The 15,819-nt window shown below is 52.5% G+C and overlaps 1 protein-coding gene across 2 annotated transcripts in view; it reads right to left on the reverse strand.

Moving 5' to 3' along the window:
* Positions 1-15,819, reverse strand: part of MYO5B (myosin VB) — a 316,516-nt gene that overhangs the window by 15,540 nt on the left and 285,157 nt on the right. The window contains exons 28-33 of one of the 2 annotated variants that reach the window (XM_019721483.3): positions 14,012-14,251; positions 13,080-13,180; positions 6,962-7,039; positions 4,359-4,557; positions 1,451-1,544; positions 63-206 (exon numbers count right to left, since the gene is read on the reverse strand). In XM_019721483.3, the coding sequence (XP_019577042.3) occupies positions 63-206; positions 1,451-1,544; positions 4,359-4,557; positions 6,962-7,039; positions 13,080-13,180; positions 14,012-14,251 (856 nt within the window). The remainder of the gene's footprint in view (positions 1-62; positions 207-1,450; positions 1,545-4,358; positions 4,558-6,961; positions 7,040-13,079; positions 13,181-14,011; positions 14,252-15,819) is intronic. The other variant, XM_019721491.3, reaches the window with a different exon arrangement.

Here is a 15,819-nt window from a genome sequence, read left to right on the forward strand (position 1 = left end):
TGGAATGGGGGGAGGAGGAGTGAGGGCAGCGGATGGCGGCGTGTGCCACACAAGGTCCTGACCTGTCACCAGGTTCCGAACGAGAAGGGCCTCGTCTTCCTTGTGGTACTCCAGCATGCCCTGGAAGTCCTTCTCTTTCCGTTGGACGGTGACCTGCCTGTTGAGCTCATGGCGCTTCTTCTCACTCTGAGCTAACGTCTGGGCAGCTGAGCAGGAAAGAGACAGCTGGTCACAGGGGAGCAGAAGAGGTGGACACAAAAGCATTCCAGGGAAGGAGTGATGCAGCTTCAAGACGGAGCAATTTCAACGTGGTACATGTTTATTTATCAAATAATACTGTATCCCAACTATACTTAATTTAGAACATTTTTTAAAAAGCAGCAGTCACTGCCGCCACCACCTAAGTGCCCCAGAGAATGAAAACCTGAGGAACAGAAAACAGAAACCCAAGAATTGGGGCACGGGGGCGGGCACGGAGATAGGAATGGAGAGAGAGGGCCTGAAGCTAAACACGACAGACAGCCCTGCCCTCTCAGAGCCTCCAGAGCAGCAGGTGGACATAAGCAGGTGATTGAACAAGTAACACCTGTGATGGGAGCTAGGCGCCCCTCCCCCCCACAGACACACAGTGTCAGGACAGCAAAGATGGGACTGAGCCCTGGGGATGCAGCTCCAGAGCTGGGAATGACAGGAGGCAGTACCCAGGTGGAGAGGGGGAGGTATGCTGGGGGGGAGGGGTTATACAGGTGGTGAGGGGTGTATCCCGTGGGTGAGGGGTTATACAGGTGGTGAGGGGTGTATCCCGTGGGTGAGGGGTTATACAGGTGGTGAGGGGGGTATGTATCCAGGAGGTGAAGTGACCGAGATGGTTTCGAGCAAGGTGGCATGTGCAAAGAAGGGATGGGAATGACATGATTAGATTTGCAGCAGAGAGTCAGAGGAAGAGAACATTCCAGATGTTTCTAAAAGAGCAACTGAAATCTCTGAACTCTCTGGGCCTGGTTCCAGTTTGGAAGTGTAACCACAGCACTGCCCTCTCTCCTTCCTCCTTCCATAGCATGGAGTGAGGCCCCTGTGGCTGGAGGCATTGCGTTGTATAGCTTTCATTACAACACAAAGTATTCTCTTCCAGCTGTAAGCCCTTTGAAGGCAGGACCACAGGCTGCTGTCTTGGTTGCCCCTCTCTCCAGCTCTACAGAGCTCAGAGTAAGCATCTAAGCACCTACTGTATTTGTGTCATTAGTCCAGATTCTGGCAAATCAAGAATGGTTGAGCTCGTGGGGTCTGAATGACTCAGTCACATGACTAGCCTGGCACAGGCACCAGGAAATGGGTGAAGTAGAAGGGTGTGCAGAGGCAGGCAGGCAGGCATTCCCATCCCTCAGGCTTGGTTACGCACACCTGGGCCTCACAAAACACACACGCACGAGCACGCACACACACACCCTACCTTCTAGGTCTTGGACTTTCTTCATATAAATCTTCAGTTGTTTTTTAAGCTTTCTCTCATTCTTTTCCAGCTTTTCTACCAGTTCTTTAAGGTCCTAAAAGCAGAACAGGGCAGTGTGAGAATAGACCTGACCCCGCCCGGGAGGGCAGGGGTTAGAACTGTTTAGCTTAGCATAACCTGAGGCCGCCACCTGAGGAGGGCCAGGCTCCGTGACTGGCCAGGAGGCCGGCCCCACCCTCACCAGCCTCACTCAGTTCAGTGCTTCCTGGTCTGGACTGAAAAAGCAGGTGGGTCAGAGTTCATTCTCACAATCAAGACGGATCAACATCTCCCAGCTCTGGCTGCCTGGCACCTTGGCTAAACCCCATGGTTCTCTAGGCCAAGTGTCCTCAGGTTGCCATGCCAAACCCTCAGAGACACTCAGCCTGGGGTGGGCAGGCAGTGCCCTGGGAAGGAATGGACAGGTGGAATGAGAGAGTTGGTGGAGGCACTCGGCTGGGAGGCAACAGGCCGGAGAGATTACCTGGGGCCCCGAAGCAAACAGGCTCCCAGCGGGGGCCCCTCTGTGGCTGCCAATCCCTAGCAATTATGGCCACTGGAAGCCAATCAGCTCACTGGGACCTGGAACAGCATTAATGCCACCCTGTTCCAGCTGGGCAGTGGGCCTGTGTGGCTGGAGAGGCAGGGGGCTCCGTTACCATCATAGCTTCTGTGACTAGGCGTGCCATGGAAGACAGAAGCAAATGCGCCAGCGTGGAACCTCAGAAACATCGGGGTGACGAAAGTCGGTCAAAATCTCTCAATCCAGTGCTATGGCCATGGTGAACCACAACCCTAACTATAGGCATTGTCAAGGATTTCAGATATTTATCTTAAAAAAAATAAATTAAAAAAAAAAGTTGAAGTCAGCAAATTTAGGACAAAAGGAAACACATGGTAAACTTGGGGAGCTACTGAGGCCCAAAGTCCTAGAGGCTAAAATTACGGATGGCTTACGAAAGAATGAGTTCAACTCCACAGGGAATCCTGGGAACAGATGCGCATACCTCCAGATGAGCACACTGGAAACTTTTTCAGTTGCTGAAAGAACCTGAAAGGACACTCACACCCTCCCTTCTGCACAGCCCTGTAAGTGCTTCCATCTGGTCACTGGCTGGAAGCATTCACCTGAATTCCTGTAAACTTGACCTGAGGCACCCTGCCCGGGGCTGTAGTCCATGTACACAGTCATCCAACCTGCAGAGGGCAGTGCTTCGCCAGGGGCACACGCGAGGCAGTAATGCTTGCTCAGTGGGGGAACAGAGATCACGGAAACCCCTGGCCCCTGGCCTGGTGGCGCTGTTTATGGGCCCCGCCTCTGCCTGGGTAGACAGTGTGGACCACGCTCTAGAAGGAATCTCCCATCAGCCACAAGCCAGAGCCTCTCATCATCCTCATCCTCATCTGCCCAGCAACCCAGGCTCCTGCTCAGGCTCCAGGGCCCACCACTGGGCAGAGGGGCCGCAGTGCTGATTCCTAAAGCCGTCCAGTGAACCAGTCTGGGTCCTTCACAGAGCATGGCCCCCCTTGTAAGGTGGTCGCCTGCCACGCCATTGGCCCACGGCCCCTTCAGGAGCACGGGCTGGCAAAGGCACTTCCCACGCTGCCTCCTTTACTTGGCAGAAGCCAGCTCAGTAATGTAATATATATATTTCTTCCCCTAAAGCCACCTATTTACACACATGTGTGTGACAAACAGATAGTAACATGCAGACAGAGAGTGGAGACAAACGGGGGGAAGGCCGATCATTTGCATATAAGTCCTATTGAGGGATTTGCGGTCCAGGGCCCACTTCCCCGCTGGGGATGGAGTGAACTGGCCACCAGCACTGGGCCACCTGGTGATAAAGGGGAAATGCTGGACTGGAAGCTCTGCTGGTGTGTTAACCTGCCGGGCAGGTTTGGGGCACGCGCTGCTGCTCCCAACACGCGCACCCCGGTCCAGAAAGCCGCTGGCCCTCCTGTCACCCCCGACCCCCCACTCCTGCCCTGGTGCCTGTGCCCACATTCCTCCTCTGCCTCCCCCTCCTCTGCCCGTCTACATGGCGAACACCCCTTTCTGCCTTCGGCCTCAGCTCCAGCCTCCCCTACAATTCTTTTTTCTGTAACCCTTGTTAATCCCATGTAGAATCATGTGTTCAGAAACATGATCTTCTTTCTCTTCTTTTTCACGTGTGTTGCTTCCCCTACTAACCTGTAAGCTGAGGGAAGAATGCCTTCTATTTCTCTGGCAGCTGCCAGGTCTCCTTTGGTGACTGTCCCTAAGGAGGGCCACCAACAATTCCTCCATGACTCCTCCTAGCAAGAGGAGTCTACCCCCCACTAAATCTGCCTTAGCCATGTGACTTGATCAACAGAGGTGGCAGAAGTGACCCTGTGCCCGTTGTGGGACTGGGTCTGAAGTGGCTGCTCAGCTCCTGCCTGGATCCTCTCGGAAGTCAGCTGCCACGCAGAGCAGCTCAGGGCAGACCAGTGAATGACGAGAGCGTGTGTGGAGAGAGACGACCCTACGGACAGCAGCCAGCTCTGAGGCCCTAGACGTGCGACTGAGGCAACTCGGACCCTCCAGGCCCAGCCAGCCTCAGTGGAGCAGACACGGCCGTGCCCTCTGAGCCCTGCCACAATTCCGGACCACACAATGTGACAGTCGTCCTCAGCTGCTAAGTTTTGGGGAAGTTGGTTCCCCTACTGTAATAGATGACTAAGATATCGCCACAAACCCTTGCTGACTGGAGGTTTCTAGACTCCCTGTCCCTGCTACAGAGCCAAGGACATGAACCTTGTCCATTTGGTGAATGGCCATCCCTGGTCCCATTTTCTTCCAGAACGTGACTTCCGGAGCTGGGCTCCACCTGGCATGGCTACTCACCAGGTTCTCATTGGTCAGCCGCGATATCTCCTGCTGGACGCCGAACTCCACCTGGGCCTCCGGGGAGAGCAGCAGCGTCTGGCAGAAGGTCTGTTGCTGCTTGTCCAGCTCCTCCTTCAGGGCCTCCACCTGGGCCTTGAGCTGCTCCACCTCCTCCTCATGCTCTCGGCTCTGGGCCTGCAGCTGAGCCTCCAGCAGCCTGCACCAGGGACAGGAGAGCAAGGCTCGGGTCAGTGCCCCCAAGGGGGAGACCCCAGAAGGACACGCAACAGGGGAGAAGCCAAGCACACAGCCACAGCAGCAGCAGCAGCAGCAGAAATTACATGAACCCAACGGGATGGACGCCGAGGGGCCAGACCTGTGCGGCTCATCAGGCAGGCAGGCCAGCCTGCCCTCTCGGCGCATGGGAAACCGGGGCCAAACATGGCACCCCTGCTCGGGGGCCTTTTTCTTGACCCCCCTCATTCTCTTGTTCTTCATTCTTGAGCACAGTCTGTTGGTTTGGGATTGAAAAATTGTCTCCGTGGCAAACTGTCATCAGCAGAAATACATTTCTCATAGTATCTTCTAAATAAAGGCGTCCACATCTATCCCAAAGCTCCCAAGAATCTAAGACAAAACTCCGGTTAAACTGAACTAATTGTTTGCATATTTTCCCTAGAGTCGACTCAATGCAGGTTTTAAAAGGCAAACCATCAGCCTCCTTCCTTTCTATGTATTTACCTTTACCACTATCACCCCCACTTTATATATACATTTCTTCCCCCAGTGAAAACAGAAACTAAGACTATTTGCAAATGATCTAGGGGAAGGTTTCAGGTCAAGTGGTGTCATGAGAAGAAGCAGTGAGAGCTAGAGAAGATCTGGAGAAGGCTGGGGAGAACTCAGAAGACTCTCCGAGTCGGAAGGCCCCTCCTCCAGGGGTGCCAGGCTCCGGGGCAATTCTGGGAAAGCACCTGTTCCATCACACCGTGTTTCCCCCAAAATGAGACCCGGTCTTATAAGAATTTTTGCTCCAAAAGACGCACTAGGGCTTATGTTCAGGGGATGTCATCCTGAAAAATCATGCTAGGGCTTATTTTCCGGTTAGGTCTTATTTTCGGGGAAACACGGTACTAGAAGGCAAGACCTTAATGAAGGTTCCTAAGTGGCCTCGCTTTTAGGAAGTTAAATACTAACGCCACTGTGGTGCTATCTTCTTGGACTGGATTTACTCGAACAAACTTCCTCATGCAGTAAATCTCACGTGAAAGACAGGGAGGAGGTGCTGGATGAAAGGGACCATCAAGGCTTCCTGACATGGTCCACGTGGGGAAAATTCACCCCCCCCAGCCCTGTCTCTTCCTGGGATGCATGTAAAGATTGTGACCAGAGCTGTGCATAGAATTAGGAACCTGGAGGTGCCCAAGAGACAACTGTTGGACCCCCTGGTTGCCCCAGAGTCAGGGAGGTGAAGAGGTTATCATGTTTTTGTGGTTTGGGAGATAATTGTCGCAAGAGAGAGGGGAAATCTGTATTGTCAGCTCCCAGATGGAAGTAACCACATTTTCCATTGCTCGGTCAGCAATGTTTAGCTCCCAGTGGCTTCTCCACAAAGCAACACAAATGAAGAAATGATGGAGGAATTACTGATGCACGCACTCATCACAGGCAGCACTAGCAAAGCAATAACGTGAGGACTGTGGGAGAATCATTTGGAAAGAAAGTCAGCATTTCAGAGAACATACACTATTTGGATAACATCCAATCTTGGCTATAATACACTAAAAGTAGTCACCAGTAGTTCCAAGTTTAACGAGAGAGTAGAATAGAAACACTTGGGGCCTGGGGGCTCTGCCCCAAGGATCAGCTCCTGATCTGAGTGAGCTCATATCTTTCTTACTCTCCATGGAGACTGTAGTGGGTGCCTTAGTACAGGACTTGTGCAAGGTCCGAGAACCTCTGCCAAACATCAGGCTGCAGGTAAGAACACTGAGAGAGAGTCTGAGGCCACAGCTGCTGGCAGAAGTGGTTCTGGAAGCCACATCTCCTGAGGCAGGCCTGTGCTTTGTTTTACTAATGTATTCGTTTACTTATGTCTTCATATCTAATCTGCTGATAGCCACGAGGAATGACCTGGTTTCACATATGGACCCCCCTCTAATAAAACAAACTTCTAGGTGGACAAGAACCTGACCTTACTGAATAGCAGCCATCATAACAATAGAAGTAGCAGCTCATATTTATCCTGTGCTTACTACTTGCCAGGCACGTGCAAAGAGCTTTACCTGGGGTAACCGTACCCCTTAGAATGACCTGCCAAGGCAGGGTCTGTTCTGATCCACATGTCGCCGGCGAGGAAATGGAGACAGATGTTACCTCGCTCACCGGTGGTGCGGTCATGTATTTGAGCCCAGAGCCAGGTGCTATCGCCTTGACCCAAACAAGCAGCTTGCCTGACCTCATCCACCCAGCCTGGCTGAGGGCCTACCCCTGCCCCCCTGCACCTCTCCATGAACTGTGCCCTGTGCACTTGCAACCATCCCAGCTGGAAAACAGTGAAGCGCAGACATGAGCAGGCAGAACAGACGAAGCAGACACAGGAAGAAAGGCATGTATTTGACCTGGCAACTTGCTTTAAGCCTTGGTAGGCCAAGCCGAGTTCTCCATCTTCATTCAAATAACCCCAATCCTCAGTCTTGCTAAAAATAAAGGACAGAAACACAGGGCATCCGGTGTAGAGGAAAGAGACAGGCAGGCAGAGAACCCAGGAACACGAGGCGATTCTAGCCCAGGTTTGGCAACGAGAGGAGGGAAGGTTCAGGAAGTCCCGGTTCCCCTCCTTTCTCTCCTGTCGCCAGCACTGGCTGCCTGCAAACACCATCTCTCCCCCTAGTCCCCCAGGTTCCAGTGACTGCCATGCAGGCTCACGTGGGGCTCGCTAATCACAGGCCAGAAAATGTGGCCACAGAGACAGCTCAGGGTGGCACATGATTGGGTAGTTAGTTCTATGAGCAGCAGTGGCACGGGCTGAGTCCCGCACTCACAGCTTCTCACACTGCGTCCTTCCCTCTACGAGTGATTCTTCGGAAAAGGACAGGGAGAACCAGGAGAGATGCAAACAGGGCAGGGTGGAGAGGAGCCTGCACAGTGGGACCTGAAGATACCACACAGGCATTCACAGCACAGGGCTGCGAGGGCAGCCTCCTGGGGTGCTGCGTCCCCAGAGCAGCAGCGCGGCACCTGGGGACGTCTGGCTCAGTCAGGAGAAGAGACTACATATTTTGTCTGCTTTCCAATGGGCACCTCTTTTCTGTCACTTCTTCAGGGCACAAAAGTATTAACTCATCTCAAGTCCAGCCCTCGCTGCAGTCTTGCAAAAAGAAACAGCTAATAAAAACTTTGTCCCCTCGACCTCGTGACTGGGTTGCATGACTCCACTTGGACAGAAGGCCAGATGCCTTCCACTTGCAAATTCTTTTGCCCTTTCCAGTTGCCCAGAGTTGACCTGATGCCAGCTCCTGGAGGTGCGGTGCATGTCACATGTACCTCTATGTTCCCCCCCGCCCCCCACAGCACAAGAGACAAAGGCCAGCGGGATTGGGTGGTGAGTGGCAGGCACACGCTGCCAGGATTCTGCCCTCCACCCGCTACTCCCTAGCTGTTCCTGGGGGACCTCCTGCTGGTTGGATCCCAGCTTTCCTGGCAGGAATCTTGGAGCAGGAGTGCAGCCACATGGCCTGCTAGCAGGACCAGTGACCTCTTCCTAACTTCTGGGGAAAAACAACCGTCCTACCGCTGTCAGGCTGTGTGTGAGGCCCAGGGTGTGGCGCTACCATTACATCTCCCCAGTTCAGCCTCGTGAAGAAGGGCCCCAGCCCCTGCAGTTGCTCACACAGGGTCTGAGGGAAAGGAGGGGAGTGGGAGGTAGTAGTAAGCACACTTCTTGGGGTTGCTCTATGGCTTCTGTTCCCGGGATCTACTGCTTACTGTCATCATTCTCCCTCCTGCCAGGCAGTGGGGGGATTACTGCCAATGGGTTTATCCTGGGCGCCGCACCTACTGGGGACCCCCACCCCACAAATGTCCAGAGCCGTCAGCCAGGCCTGGCCTCCCCAGGTACCGCCTCTGGTTGTTGACCTTTCGCTGTCCTGTGCGCTCCACGGTTCCTGGCAAACCCAGAAGTGACCGGGGCTGTGTTAAGAGGAGCTGACAGCTGGCCCCCTTTCCCCTCTCAGGTGTTAACACTTACACTTAACTAGATGGGGCATCTGAGGAGCTAGTACTTTAACCCAATGGCGTGGCTCCCTGGGAGGAAATCCAGGCTCGGCGACAGCCATTGTTGGGCAGGGCCCGGAAAGTGACTGCACCGGGAGACTTTACACTAACCGCCTCGTTTTCCCACACGTGGAGACTTCTCGCCTGATTCTGACCCTTGGCTTAGAACCAAGGTGGTATCCCTTCCCTGCCTCACACTGGCTGGCCCTCCAGACCCCAGGCGAGTCTGCTGGGTCTCTCTTACAGGGTCACCGCACTCCTGCGGCTGCCGCCACGACACTTGGCGCTAACACTCACTCTCCAGGGAGGCACGTGGGCTACAGCGAGGTAGCATTAGCCCTCGCTGCGCCAGCCTCACAGGGACACAGAGTTAATTCTGTAACACGCCAGGCGTTATGCACAGAGGTAAGAAGACGGTGCAGCCCAATCGCCCCAGCACAGTGCGAGGGAACTCAGGCCCATGAGGAAATTAAACACCACTCAACCAACTCCAGGTCCATCCTTTCTTCCCAGATGAAAGAGCAGCAAATTCATACAGGTGCTTCTCTCTCCCCCTCCACGCACACCATTAGGGGGCAAAGGCCAGGGAGGGAGCGCCACCTGGTGGCACGAGCAGGAAGACCCCCAAACAACGTGGCTCACAGGAATGTTAAATGTTAAGTCAATTAATAAATGAACAAATATTCACGGAGACCCTGCTGTGTAGACGCCACTGTGCTGAGCCCCTTTCCCAAAGAGGCTGCCGATACACACACGAATAAGCAGCAGGTCGAGTCTCTGATTGCAGGAGGCAGCAAGGCAGCGCTGGCGAGCCAGGCATCTGGAAGGCAACTGCTAACAAGTTCTGCTGCTAACAAGCTGGTGGCCGAGGCTAATCACCTACCCATGGGCCCTGGGTCTGTTTCTTCATGTGTAAAGTGAAAGTGCTCAGCTGAATTATCTGAGAGGTTTCTTCTAGATCTTTAATTATATAGCCTTGTTAACTGTAAAGGTCACGCACCAGTAAAGGCCTGGGATAGCATTTACGAGACTGAAAATTAGGACCCAGCAACCAGCTCTCTGCCCAGCTTAAGGACCTGCCTGTCTGTGGATAGAAACAGGCGAGGTTCCCGCCAGCTGGGAGTTGGTCTGTTTCCTATTTCCAAAACCACCACTTTGTGCTCCATGGTTGTTCTCATTTCTTTAGTTCACACCCGCACTTTCTACCCAACTGCCCAGGAGATTTCCTGGGACCTCTGAGAAATGGGATGTGGCAACCCAACGCCATGAACAAGAGAAGGCATTTGAGATGACAGTGAGTTGTTGGTGGATAAGTGTGGTTATGCCACTGAAGCACAGCAGGCGGAAATTGTGCTGATGGCTCAGGCCCAACAGAATTTGGGGGAAACGTAAGGGAACGATCACCTTCTGGAAGAAATCTGGGGGGTTTTAGTGAGGAGCAGTTCAGGAGAGGACCTGTGAGAGAAGCTGAGCAGAATCGGGCTCTTCTCCTCGCTTTGCCATTCCGAGCACGACACCCTGCAGCAGCTGGTGCATTTGGCCGCCAACTCCAAGCTGCACACACCCCTTCCTGGTTAAACCAGGTGTCCACTGTCCCAGGCTGGTCCACTAGGGGTGAGTAATCATCCCAGGTTTTCCTGCCCAAGTGCAGGTGGCAGCAGAAAAGCCAATCTTTGTGTTGACGGCCTCCTGTTGTTTCCTGGGACCTGGGTGGAGAGGGCCTGCAAGGTTTCCAGGGACACGAGGAAAGGTTCAATAATGTCTTACTTTGGACTCTATAGACTTGGCAAGGTTTGGGTGGAAATGGCCAGTGGCTGAAGGAAGATACTGTTCCTGGAGCCTGACCTGAGCCCTGGCTACCCTCCGGCCCCTACCTAGCTCAGCAACCTTGAGTGCACGCCTAGAGGTGAGGCCTGCCTGAGAGCAGCCAGAGCCTGTGCTCTCCTTGCTCACTTCCCCACCCCTCGCCCACATTCACCCTCACTGCCCTGAGAAGACATGCTCCAAACACCCGCCTTTGTCCGCAGCAGCTTATCTCTAGGAGGGGCAAGGGCCAGCCCTCTCTTTACTTCAGTTTTGCCATACAGACAACAGCAAGAGTGATGTTGGTTTCTCTTAGTTCCCAAGATGTGAAATGAGAGATCTTTTTGGAAGCAGAAGAGCTACACATATTCCTGTGGCTATTCCGGGAGTGGGCCTTCCCCACTGGCTTCTCTTTCCAAATTTGGAAACAATGGAAAAGACACATTTGTAAAGATCCAAACAGAACTCTATAAACTATGAGAGTTACTAAGTGAAAAAAGCTTTGGTCTCGGGGACCATGGGCTCCTAGAGCGGCTGCGATTGGGCGTGGGGGAGTGTTTCGAATCCCTGCAGAAATCTAAGCCCAACTCCGTGTATGTGGGTAAGTTCGTGCCACCTCCCCGTAGATCACCTATGCATAATCCAATTTATCCTTAAACCAGGAAAACAGTAGGACAGGAAAAGTAGCTCTGTGTTTAAAGCACCTCTGTCCCAGGGGCAGCCCTCATTGTAACAGGATGCCCTCGCCAGGGGGCCCCAGCCTGCCCATGGCTGTCCTCCCTCACTGCTGGGATTCACCGAATTGGAAGACAGTGTGACTTCCAGGGGTGACAGGCACTGGGGAATTGGTTCTTCTGGCTGCCCCTCCCCTCCAGGAGGCAGTGGCTCCTTTCTGCACTTCACTGGTTTCACAGGTTATTAGTTCTCTATTCGTACCCTGGGCTTGCTGGGAATGGAATTATTTTAAGACATCAGATAAGCTATTTTTATTTCATCACCATCATCATTGCTGCAAAGGAAGACAAATCCAGGGTATTAAGCAGCCCCTGGAAAACCTATATTTGGGACTGGATCCCTGATGGCCATTTGGATGAAGAAAAAGGGAGCTGGTCACAGTGATGGTTCTGCAGATCAGAAAGATATACACACTGGCTTGTCAGGGCCAAGCATGCCTGTTTCTTTCTTTCTTTTTAACTTTAAATATCACCTGCGCTCTTTTTTTCTTATTTGTCTCTTATCTTCACCCAAGATCACTTGATATGACTAAATCTTGACTCCAGTTTTAGCACTGAGATTCACTTTCATTTCCTTCTCTCACCTCTTTAGGGAAAAGAATTAAATCTCTGTTGAGATAAATTTAGTTTCCTCCTGGGGGCCTTCTGATTACCAACACAGTCAGTGGGCTGGAGGCAGCCCAGCCCGGAAGTCAGACATTCTGGATTCTACCTTGACTCAGTTACAGGCCAGCTGTGGCCCTGAGCAGCTCAACCCTTCTGGGCCTCAGTTTCCTCATCTGCAGAAAGAGGGGCTAGATTATAAGATCTAGAAATCAGAACACAGATGAGAAGATCTAGCAATCAGAACACTAAGATTCTGTGACATAAGTTCCCGTCGCACTCCCAGTGCCACCTACTGACGTTTTCTGGAAGCACTTGCTGTTTTCAGCAATTATCAATGCTAGGTGATTGGTCAACAATCCATAAGTTGAGGCTGAGAAAGGTAGCCAGGCACAGGCCAGCTCCGCTTTCACAGGTGCCCACACCGGCACAGGAGGCAAAGAGAATACCAACGGAGACAGTAACACTAACATTTTTCGTGTGCTTGTCACACGCAGGCTCTGTTCTAAGTGCTTTATGCAGACGAACTCACCTCATCTTCTCAGTACCCAGAGGAGGCAAGCTGCTATGACTGTCCCCAGATCACAGAAAAGGGAAGTGAGGTACTGAGTGGTTATACAGCAGTTACTCAATAGTTGGTGAGTGACTGGACTCCCGAGTGCACCTTCTCACGTGCTCCCCATTCTCCCTTGGGGTCTCTGCTCTGTCCCACACCCTGGGGCCCTGCTGCCTCCCTCACACAGGCACTCTTTTGCCTTAACCCTGGGTAGCTCATCCTTGAGGAGGCACCAGAGGTGGTTGGTTAAATCCAGGGCAATCTCATTCTAGTCAATATGGTAGTGGTCAAATTCTCCCACCCAACCTCTGTCGGGCTCCCTCTCTCACATGATGGGCAGTGGGGCCATCACTGCGTAACGTGCCCCCTTGCCCCCCCCGCTAGGGCACAGCAAACAGCTGGAGCAGACCCTTTCTCCTGTGTAGCTGGGCCCTTTGTGCCAACGTCCTTCTCAATGAGAAGAGCCACTCTCAGTCAGCCTTTCCCTTTCCTCGGCCTCCTGTCAAACTCCCCGGGAAGCTCCGAATGCTCTTCAGAGCGTCTGGGTTCTGGAGTCTGCACGTGTGTTACTGGAGTCTTGCTGAAGGCAACAGTGGGTTCCTAAGGGCATGGGACTCACTGCTCCTTCTCGTGTATCTCTCACAACAGGCAAGACCCTGATGCTGAGTGCATGGTCAGCGGCCGAGGAGTGGCCTTCACAGATGAGGTTGGGCCGGGCCCCTGTGCCAGCGCCTCCTCCAGGTACGGTAGCTGGGAGGCAGGACTTACCTGTTTGTCTGGCAGACGCCGTGATAGGCCTCGATGGCGTCGTCCTGGTCGACGTGCTTTTCGCTGTTAGGCCAACTTGTTCTGGCAACAATGTTTGGCTCCTGGAAGGGCCAAGGTTAAAAAAAAATAAATCACTTTGGTTATACAATTGCCATAAAATGACTCTTTATATAGACAGAGGAATAAAAACGATCCTTCGGGAAAAGACTACCTCAGATAACAGCAGTTAAACCCAGGCAGGAATGGGACCTTTTAAAGGTCACGCTGGAAGTCATACAACAACAAGGCCTGGCTGTGAAAGGCACTGAGTGTGGAGTGGTTGGGGTAGGATGGCTTTCTCCCGGAGGAGAAAGCACCCCAAATCCAGAGATCGTGATTAAAATCTGATTCAGTTTTGAATCCTCCACACTCATTCCTGCCTACCATTACCCCCCACCCCCAAGCTGCTCCAGGGACCATGCCCACAGTGACCACATGACCTCTGTCCCCTCCCTCCCACTCCACAATCTGTCCTGGAAGGTGAAAACATTAGGAACAAATGTTAAGCTGGACTTGCCACCCTGGGAAGACGTTCTCCACTTCAGAAACAAAGTCAATAGCAAGGGGCAAGGCATGAGGTGAAACACCAGGCCAAGGGGGTTACTCAGGCTGTGGCCCCTGCCTCTAATTCTGTGCCTTGTTCCTTTTGAACATGTTCATATTCAGTAATTTCAGAAGATTCTAGAAACTTCCAGCAAAGTCTCCCATGAAAGGTCATGCTGAGAGGGCAGCAAGTACCTGGCTCTGCCTTTAGAGGAGACCCGAGCGCAAAAGACTCTGCTCTTCTAGGTTTAAGACCCTCATGGATAAAGATACGTATGAAAAACACCGAATCTGTTACCTAGTGTCACCCACCCCCTCCACAAGCCCAACTGCAGCCGCCATTTTGTTACCGTGCTCTTGCCAGCAAGTCGGCGCTGGTCAGCGCTGACGATCTGCGTCCTCAGGATGAGCACCTCCTCCTTGCGAACCTCGAGCTCCTCGTTGGCCAGCTTGAGCTGGTTCAGCAGGAGGCTGTAGCTGTCTGGGGAGCTGTGGGTAGAGTTGTTCTGGGTGGCTTGGTCGGCCACAGCTTTCCTCAGTTCGTTCAGGTCATTCTTCAGCTTCTTGTTCTCTGACTCCAGCTCTTGCCTCTGGAAGATAGCCCGAGCGCCACACTCCATTACTCCCTGGACCCAGGGCACTCTCCCCATGGGAGCTGCCTCCTCCCTCACCTTCCTCAACCAACCTGGCCTGTCCTCCCAGGAAGCTAAGAGCAACCTTCCCATTTTAACGATGGAATACACGGCAAAAATTCACCCACCACCCCGACTCACTGGCTGGCGTGACACAATGCCTCTACTGTAGCATTCCCCAAAGTGATTCAGGACTGTTCATATTTCTAAGCATATTTGGCCAGTGAAGCCCTTCCTTATAGAAATGCCAGGTTCACTTTAAACAACATGCTTTCAACACAGGACTTCCTAGAATCTTAACACATTAATGTACTTTGTGACTTTCCAAGAGAGAATATGGAATGCAGAATTGCCCAAACTTATTTATCTAGAGAGCCCTTTTTGCCAAGGAGCATCACATGGGCTAATGTTTGAGAGAACATACCACTCTTGTTTTGGTCACATAGAAAGCCACCAACTATCAATGCCAGTGGAGGAAAAACTACCTGGGTTCAGAATCAAAAGTACCACTGAAACTCAATTTTGGAATGTATTTAAATTCTTCTGGATAAAATAACTTTGTGTTTGAGATGCATTCAGAACATTTAAAGTCTGATAATCACACATATATTGCTGGTAAGGCCCTGGGAAAGAAGAGATTCAAAATTCCCCAAAGAAACTCCCGAAATGTGGATAAGTGGGCAGGCATTGATTGTACATTTATTACAGAGCTGTAGGGTCATAGAATTAGGAGACCATTTGGCATAATCTCTTTATTTTCCGAATGAGGACGCTGAGGATGGAGCAGAGAAAGCTCACAGTGAGTCAGGCTGAGCCAGGACTGGAACCCAGGACTCCCACCTTCCAGCCCCCCCACCCTAATTCAGGCCTCCCTTGATGCTTTCCCAGGTGCGACCGGCCCAAGGACCCTCCCACCTGATCTCACCCCGCCAGGCAGCACCCCTCAGCCTTGAGCACAGTACCCAAAAGATGTGCTTCCGCTCCCAAGCTGGGGTTACTTTATGCATTACAGAAGGCTCGGAATTTCTAAAATTCTGGTAGGGGGAACCCAGAGTTTCAGCAAAAATCACTACTCATCAAGGGGTCCTCCCAGTGTAGCCTCATCTCACTCATGTACTTGTGGGCAGGTTTTTCAAATCCAATTTGGTCAGGATCAGGTTGGAGAAGACAGCCATGCAGTCAGGTGTGCAAACTCATCTGCTTAGGTCTTTGGCTTACCTGCTCAGGCAGGGTACACTTCCCAACCCTGTGTGTCCAACCCTGTGCGTTCAGCCAGACACACAGAAGGGGCTCACTAACCACAGGCTGGTTGGATTTTGCCAAAAAGCCCCATTTCCATTATTTCCCCGAAGGTCTGGGGCCATTAAGTGAGAAGCACCCCAGCCAGTCTCCCTGATATTGGTCTTCCCTTCAACCCAGAGGTCCCCAGGCCAGTGTCTGCGACAAGGCCCACAGGTTAAGTCAGGTTGCACTGGAGGGACAAGCAGGTCTCGTAACACAGAATCCCACCAGCAGAGGCAGAGTGG

Source organism: Rhinolophus sinicus, chromosome 4 (assembly GCF_057876585.1).
Source record: "Rhinolophus sinicus isolate RSI-liver-muscle chromosome 4, RSI-T2T, whole genome shotgun sequence".
In the NCBI taxonomy this organism is placed as follows: Eukaryota; Metazoa; Chordata; class Mammalia; order Chiroptera; family Rhinolophidae; genus Rhinolophus; species Rhinolophus sinicus.